This window comes from Armigeres subalbatus, chromosome 3 (genome assembly GCF_024139115.2).
Source record: "Armigeres subalbatus isolate Guangzhou_Male chromosome 3, GZ_Asu_2, whole genome shotgun sequence".
In the NCBI taxonomy this organism is placed as follows: Eukaryota; Metazoa; Arthropoda; class Insecta; order Diptera; family Culicidae; genus Armigeres; species Armigeres subalbatus.
This window is the reverse complement of record NC_085141.1, coordinates 244467203-244489870: the sequence shown is the minus strand read 5'-3', so window position 1 is coordinate 244489870 and position 22668 is coordinate 244467203. Positions and strand designations below refer to the sequence as shown.

Genomic DNA, 22668 nt, shown 5'->3' with positions numbered 1-22668 from the left:
TTATGAAACAACCGTGTCGAAATATTAGAAAATCTGGACCACACAACAGTCCATCTGTATGTGTGGACCATGCGAAAAAATCTGGAAGAGTCCAGATAAATCTGGAAGGTTGGCATTCCTGCATACAGTCGCTGGTTTCCTACCCACCGCTGCCAGCTTCAGGCGCTAACGTATATGTATGTGATAATAGTTAGCATGAGTTAACCAACTGAAATTTGTATGGCGAAAGACATCTAAAGCGGGTTTTCTCATACCAGTAGGAACTTTTCATGAAAAACTATTTGGTACCAGCTATAGGGCACTGCACGGGCTGCTTTGTCTCTTTCTCGCTGCAGAGAAATTAGAAAACAACAAGGCCAGTAAACGTCAAAATTTATGAAGAACGAAAGAGAAAGAGATCTTTCTGTGCAGTGCCCTATTGTCGGCGTAGTACCAGCTTAGAATTCGGTAGTCGGGACTTCCGATCCGAACTTTCTTCCGAAGTTTAATCTGTCAAACTAATAAATCGACTGCTTTGAGCGTGCTTACAGCGGCACACTAGGAGTTAACTTTCTGAAATCAGTTTCTCAAAATTAAGCACCTTAATCGAAAAAATATTTGGTAGGCGTAGTAGCGGACACCATCCCTCATAACCGGTACCAAATAGTTTTTCATGAAAAGTTCCTTATTTTGAGAAAACCAGCGTTAGATGTCTTTCGTCATACAAATTTCTGGCGGTTAACTCATGCTGGCTATTTTGCGCATATACTATAGCGCCTGGATGTGGCTGCGGCGGGTAGAAAATCAGCCACTGTCAATAATTCATTGACGCGTTGTTTAGCGCATCTTTAGGCGAATTCAGCGCACTACTTCCGAAGTTGAGAAAGTTGCCTGTATCTGGAGAAAAATCCAACTTCGGTATAAAAAGCGTTCTAATTTTGTTCCGGATAGACAATATGTAGGAAGGTGTCTGCTATAGCAGATACTGCTATATACAATATATGCTATATACTGCTATATACAATATATACAACGCCTACCAAATATTTTTTTCGATTAAGGTGCTTATTTTTGAAACATTTATTAAATAACAATATTAAACTCTAGAAGACGAATCCAAGTAAAAATAAGAAGAAGACACACGACGGTGTTAACAGCACAGCATAGGAAGATCATTTTAAAATGCTTATAATAAATTCTAGACAAAATGTAATTAAAAGCTGATTGAAGTATGGTACGGAAAAAGTTCCGAACTGTATGATAGATACATGTTTGGAAAATATTCAAAACATTGAGATAAGCTTCCGAATATGTAATTCAGAACTTTTTCCGTATCCTACATCAATCAGATTTTAATTGCGCACATATAATCATTCTCCATGCGAACTGCTAATAAAATATATATCCAAATAAACTTTATGTGTGGTCTCGAATTAGCAATTATTTAATTTACGTGGGGTTCTATATCGATTGGTTGGAGCTATTGCAAAAATTTATAACGGCGACACATATATCTTATATAGATATTTTTGGCAGTGTAGTGTGCCGCTAGTGTGCCGCACGCTCAAAGCAGGCGATTCATTCATTTCACTCTGAATCCAGAAACTCAATGAATGCTCGCTTAAATTTTCAAAAGGACCTAAGTAATATTTTTTTCATGAATTTATTTGAATAGGGAGCGGGACCATTTGGGCAGCACCCCCTATTCCCGTCCGCAACGTTAATAACTTGACCGCGTTCCAACCAAATGGCTAGATTTTTCGTACATCACTATAGACATCGACAGAAACTAACCATGTACTAAAAAACAAGCAATTCGATTGTAATGCGCTCGAGTAATGAACGTTGCTGACGGGAATAGGGGGTGCTGCCCAAATGGTTCTCTACCCTACTGCAATCAATCTTTGAACAAAATATTGCCTGATTAATTTCTCAAAATTGCACGCGGCGAACCCTTCATGAAAGGTACCGCCGCGCTTTCTGCACCCCGTTTACTTGATTCTTATGGGTGAATAGCATTGCAGTGTATCGTTTGGCGCGGCCGTACCTTTCGACAGTCATTCGCCGCGTGAAGTTTTGTGCAAGTACCCATTTGGGAACATTACAAAAGCCGCGCAGTGTATCATACCCAGAAAATCTGACAATACTACTTTCGGGTTTGTTCCATTACCTTGTACTGGACCATTGAACCTGCCCTGACATCCCAATGAAATAGATACTAAGGTATGGAAATCCATATTTTGTGTGCGTGCCTTTCGTGTGTGGCGAACAGGGATGCCAGTGAATATTTTCAAATGTCTTCACAGTCGTTTAAATATGTCTTCAAATGTCTTCAATATAAAAATTTTGATTATTAGCGAGAAATTTTAAAATAAAATAGGTTTGTAAATTCAATCATGTCCTTGTTTTAAAGATGTGGAATAATGTTTATTTTAAAATTTAACTGAACTTCCATGTGGAATTCTTCCAAATTTATTTTTAAAGAATACCCTGTAAGGTTTCAAAATTTACCGTGAAATACTTGAAAAACATCCAGACGAAATTTCCCGAAGAATTCCTGTTGGAACACCCAGAAGATTTACTGAAGAAACTTCTAGAGAAATTTTTGAAAGAACTTCCGGAGGAATTGCTGGAGGATTTTCAAAAGGAATTCTTGGAGAATCTTAAGAAGGAATTCCTTTAGGAACTTCGGGATGAATTCCGGAGGGAGTTTTTGGAGAAATTTCTGAACGATATTCCTGAGGAATTACTGAAAGAATATCCGATGGAATTCCTGAAGAAATTTCTAGAGAAACATCCGGAGGAATTCTTGGAAGTAGTTATGGATGAATTCTTGGAGGAGCTTCTTGAGAAATAGCTGCAGAAACTTCCGAAAGAAACCCTGGAGGGAATACCAGAGAAATTCCGTAGTATACTTCTGGAGAATCTTTCGGTATCACTCTTGGAGAATCTTCCAGACGAATTCCTGGAGAAACTTCCAAAGGAATATCTGGGGAAACTTCCGGAGGGATCAGTGGAGGAGCTTGAGCGGGAATTTTTGAAAATTCTGGAAGAACTTTCGGAAGAATTTCTGGAAGAACTTCCGGAGGAATTCCTGAAAGAACTGCTAAAGGAATTCGTGGAGGAACTACCGGAGTAGTTAAGGAGGATCTTCCGGAGGAATTCTTGGATGTTCTTTCTCTGGAATTCTCGGACGACCTTACGGAGGAGCTCCTAGAAGAAATTCCAAAGGTATTCCTGGAGGATTTTTCGGAGAAATTCCTGAATCTTTCGGACAAATTCGTGTAGAAAATTTGGGAGGAATTTCAGAAACAACACTAGAACGATTTTTTGGAGAAATTTATAAAGGAATTCTCAGATAAAATACTTGAAGAATGTCCAAAGATATTTCTTGAAGAATTACCAAAGGAATTCAAGGAAGAATTTAGCGAAGGTGTGTAATAAGTTTCCTCCGGATTTCTTTTACGAACATTTTCCTGTAGTAATTTACCATGGAAGATCTGAGAAATATCTATTTAACACCAAAACAATTTCAATTTCTTGTCGACATTCGTAAGAATTTTCTATGAGAAAAATAATTCAAATTTCTTGTGTAAATCAAAAGGGATTTTTTTGTGGGAGCTCAGTAAAACTTGTGTAAATTAAGAATAATTTCCCGTTTAATATTTGGAGTATTTCCTTTATTTCTTTTTAACGGAAATTATTTTAAATTTCCACGATAATTTTAACTAAATTTTCAATTTCAATTCTCTTAACTTTAGAAAAGAAATTCTTTCACCTTGGATTTCATTCACCAGCGCACAGCTCAAAGCTAAGTGTGTATGAGGTCTTAAATGCGTTGCAGTTATCAACCAGCTAGTGTGAATGTATTTTATGTTTGAGATTCTAAGCTCGAGACCAAGACTATTATAACTATTGTAATATTCATATACATAGTTTACATAGAGGTCGCAGATTTTATAAGCTTATAAGTAAGTAATGAAATTGTATTTTCTATTCGCTGGCTCAGGGACGGGAATGGTTGACATTTCTTTTTACCATTCCTTCTTCTATGCAAAAAAATAAAAACAAAACCACGGCAGCCACAGCAGCAGCCACGCCAAGCAGACGACAGTCAGCACATGCTTTTACCATTTTCTCTCCCCACAATTAATGTTTTCGTACAATAATTTCACAGCGTATAACCGTTTTTGGTGGGAAATATTCATTTTATTACTACTTGCTTGATTAAGAGACAAGAACGAATAAATCAGTACCTACGGATAGCACTCCTTTTAGGCTTTGCGCCTCAGGTAATTGAACTCGATTCTGTGCTGTTTGCGCTGCGCACGAGCCGAAACAAAAAATCTCACGCAAATGTTGACCGCGCGCCGGCACGACTCTAACGTAGCAGCAATTAGCAAACAGTTTGCTTCATCGGAAAAATAAATGTCACGATGTCGCGTACATTTTTTTTTGGCAAACTGTTTCGGCTTGTTTGGCGCAAGAAATTTGACTGAAAAAAAGATAAACATTCGCATAATCAAAGTGTTTTAATGTACATTTCCCAACACTGCGCTGGCTTATTAATTGTTTCAAGTGTCTTCCAATAAGTAGATAAGTCTTCAAATATTTTGAAAAGTCTTCAAAATGTCTTCACGAAATAAATGTCTTCACAGAGATTCAAATGTCTTCAAATTGAAGACATGTCTTCAAATCTGGCATCTCTGGTGGCGAAAAAGCTTTCACTACTACATTCAAACGTGCTGTGCAAATATGTATACGGACAGATAAATCAACCCAAACTTTGAGTTCAATATACGCACTGATGAGAATATCGCAGAAAAAATTTACCCAAATTTGGGTAGTTTTCCGTTCTTTCCCATGATTGCTATCAAAACTAGAGCAAGATGCAAACACCTCACCGAAGCTGGTCAGCCCAATAACCCAAATTTGAGTAAATTCAATATTCTCCATTTTGGGTTGATTAAGGTCCGCTTTGGATAAATTAAACTCAGCTTTGGGTAAATTGTTTACATGGGATTAAAGGCAGACTACCTTAGTGCCAGAAAAGTCGTTTTACACAAATTTGGGTTATTGGCCCAAACTACGGTTTTGAGTGCAAACAACCCACTTTTGGGTAGTTTTGGTTTTCAGTGTACGTCACCATTTGCTGATGTTTACATTTTCCATCATCTAGATGTACAGTATCCCCCCGCTTATCCGGACCTCGCTAATCCGACGACTCGTTAGTCCGAATCTCGCTAATTCGGAATTTTCCGGATTAAAAAGTATCAACACCCATTTGAACACATTATGCTGTCAGTTTTCAAATTTGTGCTGTGATTTTGTTTTGGTCCATTTGTATGGATTTGACAGTCGGATTAAAGAGAGAAACCTCGATAGTCCGGCCATACATTTGTCGGATCAGCGGGGAGATACTGTATATAGACGAATCCAAGTAAAAATAAGAAGAAGACACACGACGGTGTTAACTTTGACAGATCCTACAGCTCAGCATAGGGAGATTATTTTAAAATGCTTATAATAAATTCTAGACAAATTGTAATTAAAATCTGATTGATGTACGGTACGGAAAAAGTTCCGAATTACATATCTGGAAGCTTATCTCAATTTTTTGATTTTTTTCCAAAAATGTATCTATCATACAGTTCGGAACTTTTTCCGTATCATACATCAATCAGATTTTAATTACATTTTGTCTAGAATTTATTATAAGCATTTTAAAAAGATCTCCTATGCTGAGCTGTAGGATCTGTCAAAGTTACACCGTCGTGTGTCTTCTTCTTATTTTTACTTGATTCGTCTATATATAGTGTATACACTTGCATTTGGTCTTCTTCCTCACCTTCTATCTTCTCATTGCTGACATTCGTACATGTGAATGTGACGATTGTGTGCGTTTTGTGACATCGGTGACATCAGTTTCCGAAAATCACTGCCCTCGTGCGTAACAAAGTCCGATCGGTCCTGGTTGTACGAGCTGAGTTCGTGTTCGAGTGCAAAAAACGGCAAAAACAATCCAAATGTCGGTGCTTATGCAGGCCAAAAAATAGAATCTTGGAAAAGCGATCCGCGTAGAAGTGATAAAGAGTGGGGTGCTGAACAGCAAAGCAAAAGGTGTGTAGGAAAGCCAGTCTAAACAAAATCATTGTCTTCTTGTGTAAGGGAAGTGCCTTTTTTGAAAAACGTGGAAAAAGAGAAAAAATACTCACCGCTAGCCAGGCTAGCTACGATTTCCATTCCCGTTGCATCGTTGCGTCAGCTCACTGAAAAGAGCTGAAAAGTAAATAAAATTTGTGACACTTGAGTAAGGTGCTTGTGGAAGTGTTGAACTGCGTTCCGAGTTCCAGTGAAAATTTCGGTGAATGTGCTTAGGAAGTTAATCCGGATGAAGATGTCAAGATTAGTGCTCGCCAGAAAATGCATTGAAGCAATAGGAGGAGCCTTCGGTGGTAACACCGGCGGAGCGTCTCTGGTTACACAATACTGTCGGTCGCTGTCGACGCAAGCTGGAAAGGTCCACCAGACGACGGGTGGAGTGGACCAGCAGCCGGCAGATCCGGAAGCGGTTCATGCTGATTTGCACCAACGATTGACCAGTCTGTTCGAGGAGGAAACAAATCGCAATCTCATTGTGCCACCGTTCAAGCGGGCGCTGCTCTATGGGGAGAAATCCGCCGTCCGGGATCACACCGGAGATTACAGCTTCATACAGATCTACGAGGCTGTGAAGCGATTGGCCTTGCAGATTTCCAACTGCTGCGGTGAGTTCTTAGAGTTAGTACCTACCTCGTATGAAAGGAACTGTGGAAGGATGTTGAAAATAAATACCTATATAGGTACTACGTCTCAGGGCGATTCAACTTGATTACCAGAGGCATACGCACGATATCGTAAAGGGGTTTAAATTTCTGATTATTTTTTTATCCATATAAGACAGGTGTGACACACAGTCTAAAACTGCATCCTTGGCTTCCTTGACACAATAGTAAATCGAAACTAACTGATTATATCGTTCCAAATAATATGACAGTTACAAATACATATAATGGTTGTACCAACAAAGCCTATTAAATGTGATAAAGACAAAAGCAATCACAATTACAAGACGCGGTAGTTTCCTGGTTTGGTATATTTCTAACTTTACGTTGTGAACCTTTACCAGCAATGGGACTCTTACCTCGATTATTTATTGTTACCCTATATTAATCTGCAACAATCTTGATTTAGATTGCTCTAATTGGTGATTTTTAAAATGCGCCAATATTTGAAGTCGTCGATGTTTAATCCTTTATCAGTGCTGAGGTCCTCCCGTGGATCAAATTCAGTCCTGAAAGGCTTGGTCGAAATATGTTGAACAGGGACAGAAAAAGTCATTTCAAATACACTCAAACAGCTGACATCCAACACACAATCAAGTTGCTAGTCCTTCCCGAATTTGAATGTGCGAATGAATAGGACGGCATGTGCACGAACAGCAGCAAGCGTCGATTTTCGGCGTCAGCGTTGTTGTGTGCGGTGTCAAAATGAATCTTCAGCTAGGCACATTGATATTCAATTTGAAATCTCAAAATATGAATATCATTTCATACTGCGGTGCATGGATTCAACATTTTGAAGTTAGATTCCTAAAATATATGCATCTGTTTAGTATATACAGTAAAATAATCATTATTTATCGGTGCAAATCAACCGTAATTCAAAATATTCATTTCAGCCCCTTTAGATATTCATTTTTTACGCTCGATTATCAATCGGCTATTGAGGATCAGGTAGTAAATTTGGTATGGAAGTTTGACAGCATGCTGCGAGATGTTCGTGCCTGCATTGCCGAGCGTCTGATCAAAACAAACACGAATCAATGACGAAGCTGCCTACTGAGCATCGATGCAACTGATAATAAAACGAAGATTTTCGTCCTTGATGTTGAATTATAAAGAAATTTGAAATAGGGGAATCGGATTGAGTAGATCCAGATAAGCCTCTAGCACAGACAAACAGACATAACACATTGAACATTCAGTCATCAAATTCATCGTAATTTAAACACTAACGACATCTGTTGATTTCAGTTAGTTGGGCAAATCACGAACCAGATGGCGGTAGTGAGCAAATGTCAAACTCGAGCAAATCCTATGCGCGCGCCACTAGTGACCAATTGGCCAACTAATGATTATTTGAATGGACCAGTAAATCAGTGAACGATGGAAATTTGACGAGTGTTATGTCTGTTTGTCTGTGCCTCTAGGGTCTCCGATTAGATTTGTGAGTAAAATCGTAGTAGTCGACAGAGGATAATGACAACCATAACACAACCTGAACACAAAAAACTGAAAACTCTTTTTGATATTTTTATTTCTAATATAAAATTTTGGTTATTCTGTGGTCGAGTTAAAAGTCACATCGAAAATGAGAACTGAATGTTGTATGAAAAATAACAAAATGTTTATAAGAGCATTCTACAACACTATAAAAGAGGGCCAGTGTTGAACATGATCGGAGATTGGATAAATTCCACTGAACGCGGAAGACAACTACGACATTCCCTATATGATGCACGAAACGACGCGTACGGATTGGGATAACGGTGGTCCTAAAGTTCGTCAAGGTTCATTTGTATTCTTCACTGACGATACATCGATACATAAACTAGTGCAGGAGCCTGGAATATCCATTTCAGGAGCCATGGGATGGGTCATTGGCCAACTGTATTTTAAGCAGATATTGGGATGAAAATATCGACATGCAAATATTTGCTTTTTTTCTGACTTCCAAGCTGCACTAAAAGCATTGAGTTTCTTTAAGGCTCTATAAACCGTAATCAATCCGATGATGACGATGATTTTATTCGAATCCGCACTAATACTAATAAAGTTTTGAACTAAATTCAATATTTTGGGGCTATTTGCCGACTTACCTCAATCATTGCATATTCATTACATTTTCATATTAATTTTTCACTTATCCAAACTAACAATTACTGAGGAATTGCTGGAAAAACGCTGAAAACTGCTTTTTTCCTAGACCGACATTCGCATTTTTATCGAACGCATACTAACTCCGAACGTTCGGAGCAAACACATACACACGCACTTGATTTTTCACTTGATCTTTTCCCACTGTTTCCTTGATTTAATCACTCCTAAAACATATTCACTAACTGAGTTTCACCTTTTTATTCAATCTTAACTACCGATTAATTCACTTCACGTCCAAAAACTGTCGAAAACTGCTTTCTAAAAATCGAAGTGAGAGACAAATTTGACGACCGTATTGTAAATGCAATAAAATGCGGAAGACTCAAATTCACTAGCGCAATAAGTGAAATGGCGAGAACAAAATCTACGCGATGCAACTTCATTGAATCCGAACAATACAACGTATACGCCAGCCACGTACACGCCAACAAGCAAACAAAGGTGTGCATACACAAGAAAATAATCATCTCTTCACCGTTGCCAGATTTATTTATTGGAAAAAATCATTGCTGTTTGTCGGATTGAACAAATAAACCAAAAATAAATATTTAAACATGTTATGTAAGCTATTGTTACATTCCAAGTGGTGTATAAACAATTTTAACCGGTAAAAACCCATATATTTTATACACCGTGAACATGTGTTATGATATAAAATAAACATTTTGTCAAGTCTGGCAACATTATGCATCAGCTGGCATAATTTTAACACCCCATTTCCACCCAACCTAGTTGTAAACAAAATTTATTTATCGCTGCTGCACTTTTCCGTACCAATTGCCTCACTATTACAAACAAGCGAAACAGTCATTCATTTTCAAAACATTGTGATGGAGTCTTGAGCCTTAATGCACATCAAGAATTGCTTGGGAATGTATTCTCTCCTTGCGGCTCCTGTGTCAACTAAACTCTGTATGTTTGTATTGGATTCATGGACACTGGGGTCCATTGAAGGGAATAAAATAGTAGACTGTCTAACAAAGCAGAGTTCCAATTTGCAGCTTGTTGGCCCTGAACCATTTTGTGGTGTATATGTAAAACAGTGCAATTAAAATGGAACTTAAAAGCTGGAAATATCATTTGCTGCAGATATCATTTGTAAAACACTGGTCAAGTTCGCTTTTGTAATATTGAAAGCGAAACATCGGAACATCTGCTTTGCAATTGTAGACCGTGGCAAATGACTGATCATATATTACAGCGATTCTCAAACTTTTTTCTTGGTAGGTACCCCTTTCCCGTGAAAGTTTTCAATTCAAATTAAATTCATACATCAAGCTTCTTACAAGACTTTGAAATTTTTAAAGGCTTCCGAGCCTCTTGAAAGGATGCCTTTGAACCGTTTGGAAAGTCTGAGCTGAATAGAAGGAGGCTTCTGTGCTTCTTGAAAGAAGACTTTCGAGCATCTTGGAAGGAGGCTTCCGAGCCTTTTGGAAGGAAGTTTCCGAACCTCTTGGAAGGAAGCTTCCGAGCTTCTTAGAAGGAGGCTTCCGAATCTCTTGTAAGGAGACTGCTGAGTCTCTTGAGAGGAGCTCCCGAGCGTCCTAAATGAAGGCTCATGAAAAGAGGTTCCGAGCCTTTTGGAACGAGGCTTCTGAGCCTATTGAAATAAGGCTCCCGAACCTCTTGAAAGGAGGCTCTCGAGCATTTTGAACGGAGGCTCCCGAGTGTCTTGAAAGGAGGCTTCCGAGCCTCTTGAAAGGAGGTTCCAGAGCCTCTTGAAAGGAGGCTCCTGAGCCTTTGTAGTAAGGCCTTTTGTGTGGAGGCTCAATAGTCTATCGAAATGAGGCTTCCGAGCCTCTTGAAAGGAGGCATCCGAGCCCCTTGAAAGGAGGTTTACAAGTCTCTTGAAAGAATGCTTCCGAGCCTCTTGAAATAATGCTTCCGAGCCTTTTGATAGGATGCTTCCGAGCCTCTTCCCCAGGTTAAGAACCGCTGATATATTAGGTTGTGGGATATACCAAAATAATTTTAATTAATGGACGTACACTGAGGAAAATGGACATACGATTTTCAATAAAACGCCTTATGGAAATTTGCCACAAGGAATCGGTATGAATTTCAATATGTTGCCTTATGAATGATGATTTTCATTTTAAAAAAAGTGAAGTGCGGCAGACTGGATTCGAACCATGGACGTCGGGGTCGGGAGGCCGGTATGTAGACCACACGCCCATCGACGCTTGGGTATTCAAAGAGGTAACTGCGTATAAGAAGCACTGATGGTGGAATTATCAGTCGAATATTCATAAGGCGCCAGTTATGAATTTCGATAGTACAGTTCGCTGAGTGTAGTAGTTCAAACTCTTCAACAAAAAAAATGCACAACATATCTGATAACCTAGCGCTGCCTATGGTTTCCATTCCACAGATTTTCAGTAATACTCAATGAGGATGATGCAATTCATGTGCACCTCCGCTAAAAAGTGAAAAAAAAGTTCAAGGTCGTACAGTTGTCGGGCTAACTGCGTATTTACTCAATTTCAGGAAATAGCTCTTCATTAAATAAAAAGAGGCGCCTCAAGAATTCTATTTTTGCCAAATATATCTAGCAATGTTTGCAAAAGACGTGGCTGCGGGTGCGGCGTAAAACCAGCACTGAACCGCGATGACGTTGCCGAATGACGAATGACTGCTTGATTATTTTGTATTTTCCACGGGCCACCATCGCATCGTTGCCGTTAAGAGTACCCGGCGCCGGGACCAATAATGGATGCGTATATTTGTTTTGCTTGTTTTCCACTTTCTCACGAGGGGCCAACGATGTGTCTGACGTTGTCGGTGAAAATACGTTTGCTAAAAATAGTGCGGTTTGTTTATCGCAAAACGACATGTTTACAAGCATCATACTATCTGTCGCAGTTTATGTTGACCCCTTATATGAGATTGAGATTATGCTTGAGTTTTATGAAACTTCAGTTTAAAAGACCTTGATGAATAACATTTTATCAGATGATCATGTAGTTTTATAGAATTTTTCTTCCTATTCAAGTTAATAATTCCAAAACGTTTCTAGTAATCATATCACTATGTTGTTTTGTTTTTCTGAAGATTAACAGCTCTTCTGTCTCGTTGCATTTTTCATTTGAGTGTGCGTTCTACTTGATAATGATTGTATCAGTCTCAAAACAAATTGGTTTATGATATTCGAGCTAAAATGCAAAATATAACACCACTGTTAAGGTCATTTAAATGTCGAATAAGACCGCAGAGGAAATACCTTATCCCACAACAACAACAAATATCAGACGAAAATATCGCATTACGTCAACTTGAAAAACACACCAAAGCTAGGGATAAAAACTTTGTATATAAGCAACAGAGTCATAAATTAAAGGCAATAACGGTGTTGGTGTAAACGGTGTAGACATATCACAGAGGATACTTTCAAAAATGGCCTTGATTAACGTTCTATCAGTCGTGAGTAAAATATTTGCAACTTTATTTCGGAAGTATGAGAACGAATTTATCGCACGTTCAAGCGACGTTATGAATTGGTTTTTCGTTCTGGTTCGTTTGCTACAAAACTAATCGTTGCGGAGAGCTACTGGTACGAATTGTACGAAACATAAGACCACCCATTGAGTTCATCTTCGCTTCTATCATCTTCTCACAGTAATGCAATACATTAGCACAGCTAGCCTGGTGAAGAGGTTTAACGTCTTTTATAGAAAGTTTCCATGCATAGTTCTATTTAAAAGGGCTTTTCCCTTAAACTAAGGGTAGTTGGCATAATTCGAGAATGAATAATTAATGATTACTTCTTCCGAGTTCCGAATCCACAGTTTGCCAAGCCCAAGTGTATATTCAGGGTTGCTGCGACTACATACGCGGATTTGGTACTGGTTGGAATAATGTTTTTAAAGCTTCGCGCTAATGTTGAGAATGGAACTCACATTTGAAATCCACACTTGCAGATTTTGCCTTTCGTGTACAACAAAGGTCTACCGATAGGTTATCGTCCCACTCAGAAAGCGAACTTTTCATAGGAGGCTCGACTTGTAAACTGTCTGTAATCGCATAACTGTCCCATATGAATAGGAAACCCAAAAAAACTGGGCTAACTAGGCTGTTACAGACAGTAAAGATGTGTGAGCACAAAAGTTAAGAAACACATTAACTCATAATTCGTATATAGCAATTCCCAACTGTTTTTTCCGCAACAAGTTGCAATCGCGGACAGTTGCATTTCGTCTGTGCTTTAGGTTGAACTGTACGGTATGACGCATATGACGTAGCTTTTGATTACATTCAACTTAATATTCAGTTCTTTACCTCGTAGCATTATGAAGGTTTTTAGTTTTTGCGGTGCACAAAAATAGCATTTGTTTTCCGCTAAGAACTAAACTGACCTCAATAGATGATAGAATAATGATGAAATATTCCTACAAAAATGTATTTAGAGACAAACAATTTCTTTTCGGTTAGTCATTCAGCTTGAAATACAAAAGTGTTCCATATCTGTGTGCGTCTCATAACTGCGAGGGCACTGTATGATAAAGTTGCACTAAAATGGTACATCTACTTAACATGATCATTCTTGCCAATATCATGCTGCAGCAGAGAACAATCAGCTTTCATATTATGGTGTCACATTTCATAGCTCGGGAACCATAAAGCGATAGATGGAGCTGCTTTTGGAGAATTTCGATGTCATGTCAATTAAACTTTTTAATTTAACACGCGACGCAGAGAATACATTATTCCAACTCTCACCCAAGCTTATTCAGCAAAATATAGTCATGTGACTACAGTTCTAATGAGTGTTATAAAGGATTTTATGCAATCAATTTGGTTGCGTGTATAACACTTAACAGAGCCGGGGCTCTTTATGATACTTACAAACGATATCATTATCATCATCCGTGCGGTAAGATGCGCGGCTACAAAGCAAGACCATGCTGAGGGTGGCTGGGTTCGATTCTCGGTTCTAGTCTAGACAATTTTCGGATTGGAAATTGTCTCGACTTCCCTGGGCATAAAAGTATCATCGTGTTAGCCTCGTGGTTCTCCTATAAAAAGTTCATTTTCGGAGCGAACATATAGCCTTTACGTATACTTTGTATACGAGAAAGGCAAAACATATATGTACAAAACTGTTCGTTTTATAAATATGCCCTCCCTCTCATTCCTCCAAATTTAGTAGATTAACAATATAATCAACTTTGAGAATCTCCATTTATTAGGCAACGGACAGCACCACCACACCATCTTGCGTAACAAAAGGCAACTAACGTCGAAATACGTTAGTCAAGAGTAGAGTCCTATAAGAAGAGTAACGTCATGTGCCACGTTTGAAACGTGCATTTGTATATGTATGTAACTGACAGACGATTCTGTTCCAATTCTGACGCTTGACGAAACTGTTATTATAGTCAGGGTAGTCAAGAGGTGTAATTATTGAAAAATTAACAATAATATAACAATTTTTAACTGTTTGAATTACATTTTTCAAAATGTTATTTTCAAACTCAGATATCAAAATGGAACCATATGCTAATTTCTAGCACATAATTTAGAGATGTCCTATTGCATCATACGTTTGAACACCCCTCGAAAGTTTTCTTTCACTACACTTCCTTTTGTGTTTGCTTTCGAAATCAGCCAGAGTGGACTATATTGCTAATAGAGCAATGTAACCAACAAGCGACCTGCGAAACGCGGGACGCCTATCTGGATTGCGTCCCTGGCTCGAAAATGAATCCTCCAAAAGTGCCTTTCGCATAGATTTTGGCTTGAAAAATGCGTCTGGTCTGGTCACATTATAATAGAGTAGGGTATGATGGGGCAAGATGGGTCGCCTAAGGCGAACCCTGAATATCTCAAAACAGAAACATTTTAATACAACTTTTCAACATGGATCTATAAAAATAGCTCATAATCTGTAAGCCAGGGGTATGAAATAACAAAAACTCCACTTATTATTCCACTTCGAGTCATTAAAGTAGAAGTCCATTTTCCTGTCAAGCAACAAATGGCGGGGTAAGACAGGTCAAACGGCGGGGCAAGATGGGTCACCTTTAAATACTGCAATTAATATTGTTTTTATTCCCAATATTGATTTAAACACAGATAGATAGCTTTATTGCCAATGATTTAATTGAATAAAAAATAATTTTTAAGCCTTGGATGAAGAAATGGCTCTACATTTAAAAATGTCTGAAAATTCTTATGAAAACAAGCCGTCTAAGTATAGCTTTCTAAGAAACAAAAAATAGACATTTTTAATAAACAAATTAACATCATTATGTCAAAAGTAACCTTAAAATGATTAAACCAGCAATGGAAAATATGTTTTGAATACGAAATATGCACTTCAGTATGTGCTGACCCATCTTGCCCCATTTGTAAGTTCATGTTAGAATGTCTAATTTTCGATCAAATTTATTTATTTCAACGCAGTTAGTATAACATCACCTACATTACTTATAATACGTTCACTATGTTACTAAAAAATGTTTAAATTTCACATTGCTCGATTACACGTTTTATAGAAAGTGTGTTTTGCATAAGAAACAATGCTAAAAAATACTTTACCTTGCCATACTCGACCAAAATAAAATTTTATCATCAAATCAAGTGATAATAAAGTAGAACCAAATTATTCCTCCTACAAAGTCATAATCTCCACATTAAAATGTACACGATGCTAAAAAACGGCCCTGACCCATCTTACCCCGTGACCCATCTTGCCCCGCCTAACCCTATATTTGATTCCTCTGTGACACTCTCACCCGGTCTAAATAATATTTGTTTCAAATTTGGTTGAATTTGGTCAAGGGGTTCAAGAGTTACACTGAGTTTATTTATTTATTTTATTGTTATCTCAAACTGATTTTTAGTCTTATTGAAGTTTGATGTGGAAAAAGCCAATCTGAGGTGGTCATAAAACGCCACCCTCAAACAGGCTAAAAAACCTATTTTTTTGCTTTTCTCGTACCGAAAAGCTATCATTCCACTCCAAAACCTAACTCAGAGGCTCAGAGACCAATAGTGTGATAAACCAATCGACTGAGCGTGACGAACTGAGCAAAGGTCTTTTTTTAGAGGGATGAAGGCAAATCTGCAAACAGACACCTGAAATTATCGCTCAGGGAGTGAGGTTGACGGAACGCCGGACCTACTAAACCCACCCAAGTAACGGAAGGTTACTTGAGTTACCCTTTCTACTAATACTCTGGTTCCCCCAGGAACTGCCTGCCAGCATTACTTCTAGGGGATAGGCAGTACTTAATGTATTCACTCATTTACGCTCACACAGGCACTCATCACGAATGAATACTTACTTGGGTGTTCTCTCTAACATACCCTCTGATACGGGTATAGCCCGTTAGACATAAAGACGTTTGGCATAAGTACTTTAGGCATAATGGACGTTAGACATAACGGGCGTTAGGCATAATGTACGTTAGGCATAATGGACATTAGGCATAAAATGACCCAAAGAACAGCCTCCGACATAAAGAAGGCAGAATTATGCCAAACGTCAATTATGCCTAACGTCATTATGCAAAATGTACTTATGCCTAACGTCATGGGCCCCTCTGACACACCCTAACACTCTTTCTGACGCACCATATGAGTCTTACTTGGATGCTCACCCTACCACCTGATTCACGCTCTAGTACATCAATCTGAGACTTATTTGGGTGCTCTCTCTAGCACACACACTCTGACACACCATTTGGGACTTACTTAGGTTCTTACTTCCGGGTATCCGGGGTTGTGTCCCGACCGCAAACGTCTAGCATACAGGGGTTAGACAAAAAGGTTGAAATAGGTAAAATTATGTCAAAATTCAAATCAACATAACTTCGCGTAGAACAATCCGATTTTGATAAAACCAGGACCATCAGAAGCAGAAACTCTTCTAGTATACTGTCCCCTCACAAAACCTGCTATTGGTCCTTGGCCACCGGAGATGTTCCGGGTTTTCCGAGGGTATGTTCAAAATGCATTTTTTCCACTGATTGTCATTTAATGTGACGTTTACTTTTATAATGTTTTATGCTCTCTCCAAAAACTAGAATTAATATGCCAACCAATGGTGTCTGTAGATCAAGAATTCATCAAAACTACACAGAGATATGGCTATTTCCGTAAAAACGGCTCCGGTAACATGATGAAATGATAACAGATCGGAATAATACAAATATGAGTATCTAACTTCATGGCTTTGCGAGACAATGATTAAAGAAATATAGAGTCCACTGCCACCCTTATAGCAGGTTGCAAAAGCCTTCCAGGAGGTGCCGCTTTTGGCACCATCTGGAACCATGCATATATGGGTGTCAAAATTCATGTTTTTCAAAGACAATGAATATAGTATGACCCATCCGCTACCGTTTTCACGAAAAAAGCCATAACTCTGCTTATACCTAACGGATTTTCGGATTTTGATCAGCATTTTAGTTCTAGTTTCTTGGGAAAGCATAAAACATGATGCGAGTAAACGTCGCATAAAATGACAAGCAGCAACAAGCATTTTTGACATACCCTCGAAAAACCCGGAACATCTCCGGTGGCCCATGGCCAATCTAAAGTTTTGCATAAGGACAGTATACTAGAAGAGTTTCCGCGTCCGATGGTCCCGGTTTCATCAAAATCGGACTATTCTACGCAAAGTTATGCTGATTTGAACTTCGACAAAATTTTGCCTATCTCAACCTTTTTGTCTAACCCCAGTAGCTCTTCTTTCGACGTCGAAACTAGGACATACGAACAGTTTCATCAACACCTGGGCAGTTAGGGCAGACGGGACTCTCCGTGTGCTCAAACATGTGGAGGTACTGCCGGAACCAGCCATGGCCTGACAGGAATTGTGTCAGATGGAAATGAACTTCCCCATGGAGTCTCCCCACCCAGCGCGATATGTCAGGTATCAGCCAGTGAGCTACCTTTAGAAGAATTATCCCAGTCGTGCTGCCATCAGGCAACCGAAGTCATCTGGATGCGTTCGCGGGCGCCTCTGATGCCACGTAGCTCAAAATGCTCCTTGTCTTCCCGGATGACCAGCCGAACTGGCATCATGCTCGCAATTACGCAGGCTGCGTCGTGTGATATCGTGCGGTAGGCAGATATCACTCTGAGACACATCAAGCGGTACGTGCTCTTCAGCTTCCGCAGGTAACTGGTTACCCCCAGAGCTCTCACCCAGGACGGGCCGACGTACCTGAGAATAGATACGTCTACTGGCACACACCTTGGAATTGATGGACATCATCTTCGATAATACCGCAACAATAATCGAAGCCCTCTTGCATGCATAGTTGACATGGCTGGCGAAGCTCAGTTTGTCGTCTATTACGACCCCAAGGAGCTTCGAACTCCGCTTTGATGCGATCGCGACTTTACCCACGTTAATCACTGCTTGTTGAACCGATTTGCGGTTGTTAACGATATTATAACCACCTCCGTCTTATGTTGAGCGATTCGTAACCGATTCTTTCGCAAAAAGTTGCATTCGACAGAGAATAAAGTGTAGTTGATCACTATTAAATTTTGTAACGATTGTGCATTCCGGAAAACATAGTAGATCCAAAGATCATACCACCACCCCTTAAAGTTGTCTTCTTAAGGTCTGAGGAAAGCTTTCTCGCGGTAGAACGCTGTTTTCGTACTAAAATGGCTATAACTCGGGAAAGGAATTTCGCTTATCCCAGCTGACAATCTCCTATTGAAATTTATCGAGGAATGCTGCTAGAAAACTTCGTGGACCTACTTTTTTTTTCCAAATTTGAATTAATCTCTAAATTGTACAATTGAAATTTTTGCTTCTCCGTACCTCTCTCCAATAATGATCGCATAACGGAACCGAATTTTGCAAAACACAATTTCTTCGGATATTCCTCCAGACATTCTTCCGAATATTCCTTATTTCAAAAATTCCTCCAGGAATTCATCCGGATATTCGTCTCAGAATTTTGGATGTTTCTCCAGTATTTCCTCCGTATATTCCACCAGGAATTTGTCCAGATATTTCTCCAGGAACTTGTACGAATATTTCTCTAGTAATTTCTCCTGATGTTTTCCCAGGAATTCCTTTGGATATTCCTCCATAAATTTCTCTGGATATTCCTCCAGAAATATTTTCGGCATTTTATCAGAAATATCACCGGATATTTCTACAGGGATTCCCCCGGATATTCCTCTAGGAATTACTCCAGAAGACTTCCGTAGGAATATCCTGAAGAATTCCTGGAGAAACATCCAAAAAAAATCCTGGGAGAATATCAAGAGGAACTACGGAAAGAATTTCTGAAGGAATTCTAGGACAAATATTCGGAAAATTCTGGAAGAATATCCGAATGAATATTTGGAGGAATATTCGTTGAAAGCCCTGGAGCAATATCCCGACGAATTTCTGGAGGAATATGCGTAAGAATTCCTGGAGTAGAAATATCTGGAAAATTATGCGGAGGCACTCCTCGAGGACTATCCGGACGAATTCCTGAAGGAATATCCGGAAGAACTTCTGGAGGAATAACCGTAGAATTATCTGGATGAATCTACGAAGGCACTTCTGGACGAATACCTGGAGGTATTCCTGTAGGAATATTCGGAAGACTTCCTAAAGGAATTTGCGGATGAATTCCTATAGGAGTATACGGAGGAATTCCTTCTTCTAAAAAAAGCATTTTACCGGAATTGACAAGTTGCAATAGTACGTGATTTATTCTTTTGAAGCCCGCTTTCGCCCAGAATTTGGGCGATCTCTCAGTTTCATTTTTGTAATACTGTCTATTAGCTATTACCGTGACTCGTGTTTCAGTTGTGGTGGTAGTGTGTTAAAAGTTAATAATTGAAGAGCCCAAGTGTATTTTCAATCATTTTTGCCGTTTTTACAATTTTATGTGCCTAGTCTTTCTTTGTGTTGAAGTGGCAGACGCACAACGAAAGAATAAATCGGAGTCATAAATTGATAATAACAAAACATTTTGCAGATAAGATTTGCTTGCAACAGAATTTGACCTCTTTCAATGATTACACTGGTCGACAAAATCAGAAAGATTTCAAAATGGGAAGCTCATGTGTCTCATTTCTCATAAAATTTAGAAAAAAAATCAATATATATTTTCAACCCAATTTTTATTTTTTTTAATTTTTCATGTTTCGTTCTTATTTTAGTCAGAATTAAGAGCTATTTGGAATAACAGATTATTCAATCGTCTAAGACAAGTTAAGTGACTCCATTAAATTCCACCAATTATTTCGATAACTTCGCAGATACGTATTTCGACCACAACTGTGTGGTCGTCTTCAGTGTCTCGTACTTGACTCGGCTTTGACTTCGACTTCGAAGTCGAGTCAAGTACGAGACACTGAAGACGACCACACAGTTGTGGTCGAAATACGTATCTGCAAAATTATCGAAATAATAGGTGGAATTGAATGGAGTACTTAACTCGTCTTAGACGATTGAATACATTCCACTAAAAAAGCTTCAAATATTTTTTCTCCCAACAGATTTGTATTTATTAATTGATTTTTTTATTTATAGGAAGCGCATCACAATCACGAGTAGCATTTATCTGTCCCAACAATGCAACATACGTAATCAGCCAATGGGCATGTTGGTTTTCCGGACAAATTGGTAAGCCACGATTGTTAGCACAATGATTATCACATGTTTCAATAACGTACCTTTGCTACCCTTTTACAGCTGTCCCACTGAATCCAAAATATCCACAAGACTTACTCGAGTATTATATTAAAGATTCCGACGCTTCATTACTTATTTCGACACCCGAATTCCAGAACATTGCCCAGCCTCTGGCAACTAAGTTGGACAGGAAATTGCTTCTGGTACATCATGATTTGCTGAAGAGCGAAGCCAAGCAACCTGGAGAAGAAGACACATCTTATCTGGATCCTAAACGAGAAAATTTGCTGCAACTCAACGACAGTCTGGTGGTTGAAGGCTGCCTGAATGGAGAATTTTATCGAGATGGCAACGCCATGATATTGTACACCTCTGGAACGACTGGCAAACCAAAAGGTGTCGTACTCAGTTATGCCAACATAGATGCACAATTTAATTCATTATCACATGCTTGGCAAGTGAAGGGAAACGACTCCGTACTTCATGCGCTTCCTCTGAACCACGTCCATGGAACCGTCGTTGCATTGAATTTGCCTTTGTCCGTTGGAGCTAAATGTGTCATGCTGCCCAAGTTCGATAGCAGTAGTGTATGGAGCTACATACTGAATGTCAACATGACGAGCAAGGAACGGGTCAACATGATTATGGGTGTTCCAACGATGTATGGGTTACTTATCAAAGAATACGACAACGTATTCGAGAAGAATGCTCGAATGGTTGACTACGTGAAGACTCATTGTAAAAACAAGATCAAATTGATGATTTCCGGTTCGGCCCCTTTACCTGGCACAATTTTCAACAGATGGTATGAAATCAGTGGTCATAACTTGCTGGAACGCTATGGAATGACAGAAATTGGTATGGCTGTTTCGAATCCACTTATCCAAGACAATACGCGGGTACGCAAACAAGGATGCGTTGGAATGCCTTTGCCAGGCGTAAGCGTTAAAATCGTCGATAAAGAACACAACAAGGAGCTGCTCCTTGAAGGAAAGGCAAATGAGGGGTATTGGAACACGGCTACAGATGCGAACGTGGTAGGCTCCATCGAACATCAAAGTATTGCTGGAAATATCTACGTAAAAGGCCGTTCTGTATTTAGTGAATACTGGCAAAAACCAGAAGAAACAAAAGCTGAATTTGAAAATGGATGGTTCAAAACTGGCGATACCGCAGAATACAGTGAAGGAACCATCAAGATCCTCGGACGAACATCTGTCGATATTATCAAATCTGGCGGTTTCAAACTATCTGCATTGGAAATCGAAACCGCTATCCACGAACATCCACAAACAACAGACGTCGCTGTGATTGGACTTCCAGATGAGACCTGGGGATCCAAAGTGGTCGCCGTAATCAGTGTCAAAGATCCCGAAACGTTCAGCATTCCTCGATTGTTAGTATGGCTCGAACAGAAGCTGCCGAAACAGGCGATTCCCAAGGAAGTGAAGCTGATTTCCGAGGTTCCCAGGAACGCCATGGGTAAGATCAATAAGAAGGAACTGATCCAAACATTAAATGCCGACGAACAGCAAAATCAGGAGAAAGTCGTGAAGTAAGTTGGGACGTATCATGTTTATGTTTTTTTTTGTTCTATTAATACTTAGTTCTGTGTAATATCACAACATTGCTCACCGTAACAGGCGAGAAATGGTATATTATAAGATCATGGGATAAGTAACAGCTAGTCATCGATGTTAGACTGTGTCACGCGAATGAACTAGATTAGCTATGTGTCATGATTAAAGACTTATCAATAGCAGGGTCAAACTTGCATAAATATTTACGAGAAGCACATGCTAATATCTAAAAACATTCTATCTAACAATCGTTGTAAGCATTTTTTTGTAGCTTACTCTATTTAATGTTAGCCGAAAAGCTACGATAAATACAATTCGAAATATTCACTGACAACGTTGTTGAAGTACTGATGAAAATGTGTCTTAGTGGCTTCATTTTATCTAAAACATATATTCGAAAGCCATACTTATATATTCTATCCAATTAACAAATTAGGCCACCAGAATTTTTTTTAAGCTTTATTCATGTGTTAGGGCTACCAGAAATACAGATTTCATGTTAGATTTAGATTTTCTCGGCGGGTAA

The 22668-nt window shown here is 39.0% G+C and overlaps 1 protein-coding gene across 1 annotated transcript; it reads left to right on the top strand.

Moving 5' to 3' along the window:
- The first annotated feature begins 5889 nt into the window (after positions 1-5889).
- Positions 5890-22476, top strand: LOC134222071 (malonate--CoA ligase ACSF3, mitochondrial). Its single transcript, XM_062701224.1, has 3 exons — positions 5890-6746; positions 20461-20553; positions 20623-22476. Exons 1-3 carry the CDS (start codon positions 6371-6373, stop codon positions 22119-22121), a joined length of 1968 nt encoding a protein of 655 aa, XP_062557208.1. The 5' UTR covers positions 5890-6370; the 3' UTR covers positions 22122-22476.
- The last annotated feature ends 192 nt before the right edge of the window (positions 22477-22668 follow it).

Excerpts from the sequence above, each read along its gene's own strand:
- LOC134222071 (XM_062701224.1), top strand. The coding sequence starts at position 6,371 with ATGAAGATGTCAAGATTAGTGCTCGCCAGAAAATGCATTGAAGCAATA. Across the intron at positions 6,747-20,460 it reads GCAGATTTCCAACTGCTGCG|GAAGCGCATCACAATCACGA; the intron begins GTGAGTTCTTAG and ends TTTTATTTATAG. Across the intron at positions 20,554-20,622 it reads TTGGTTTTCCGGACAAATTG|CTGTCCCACTGAATCCAAAA; the intron begins GTAAGCCACGAT and ends ACCCTTTTACAG.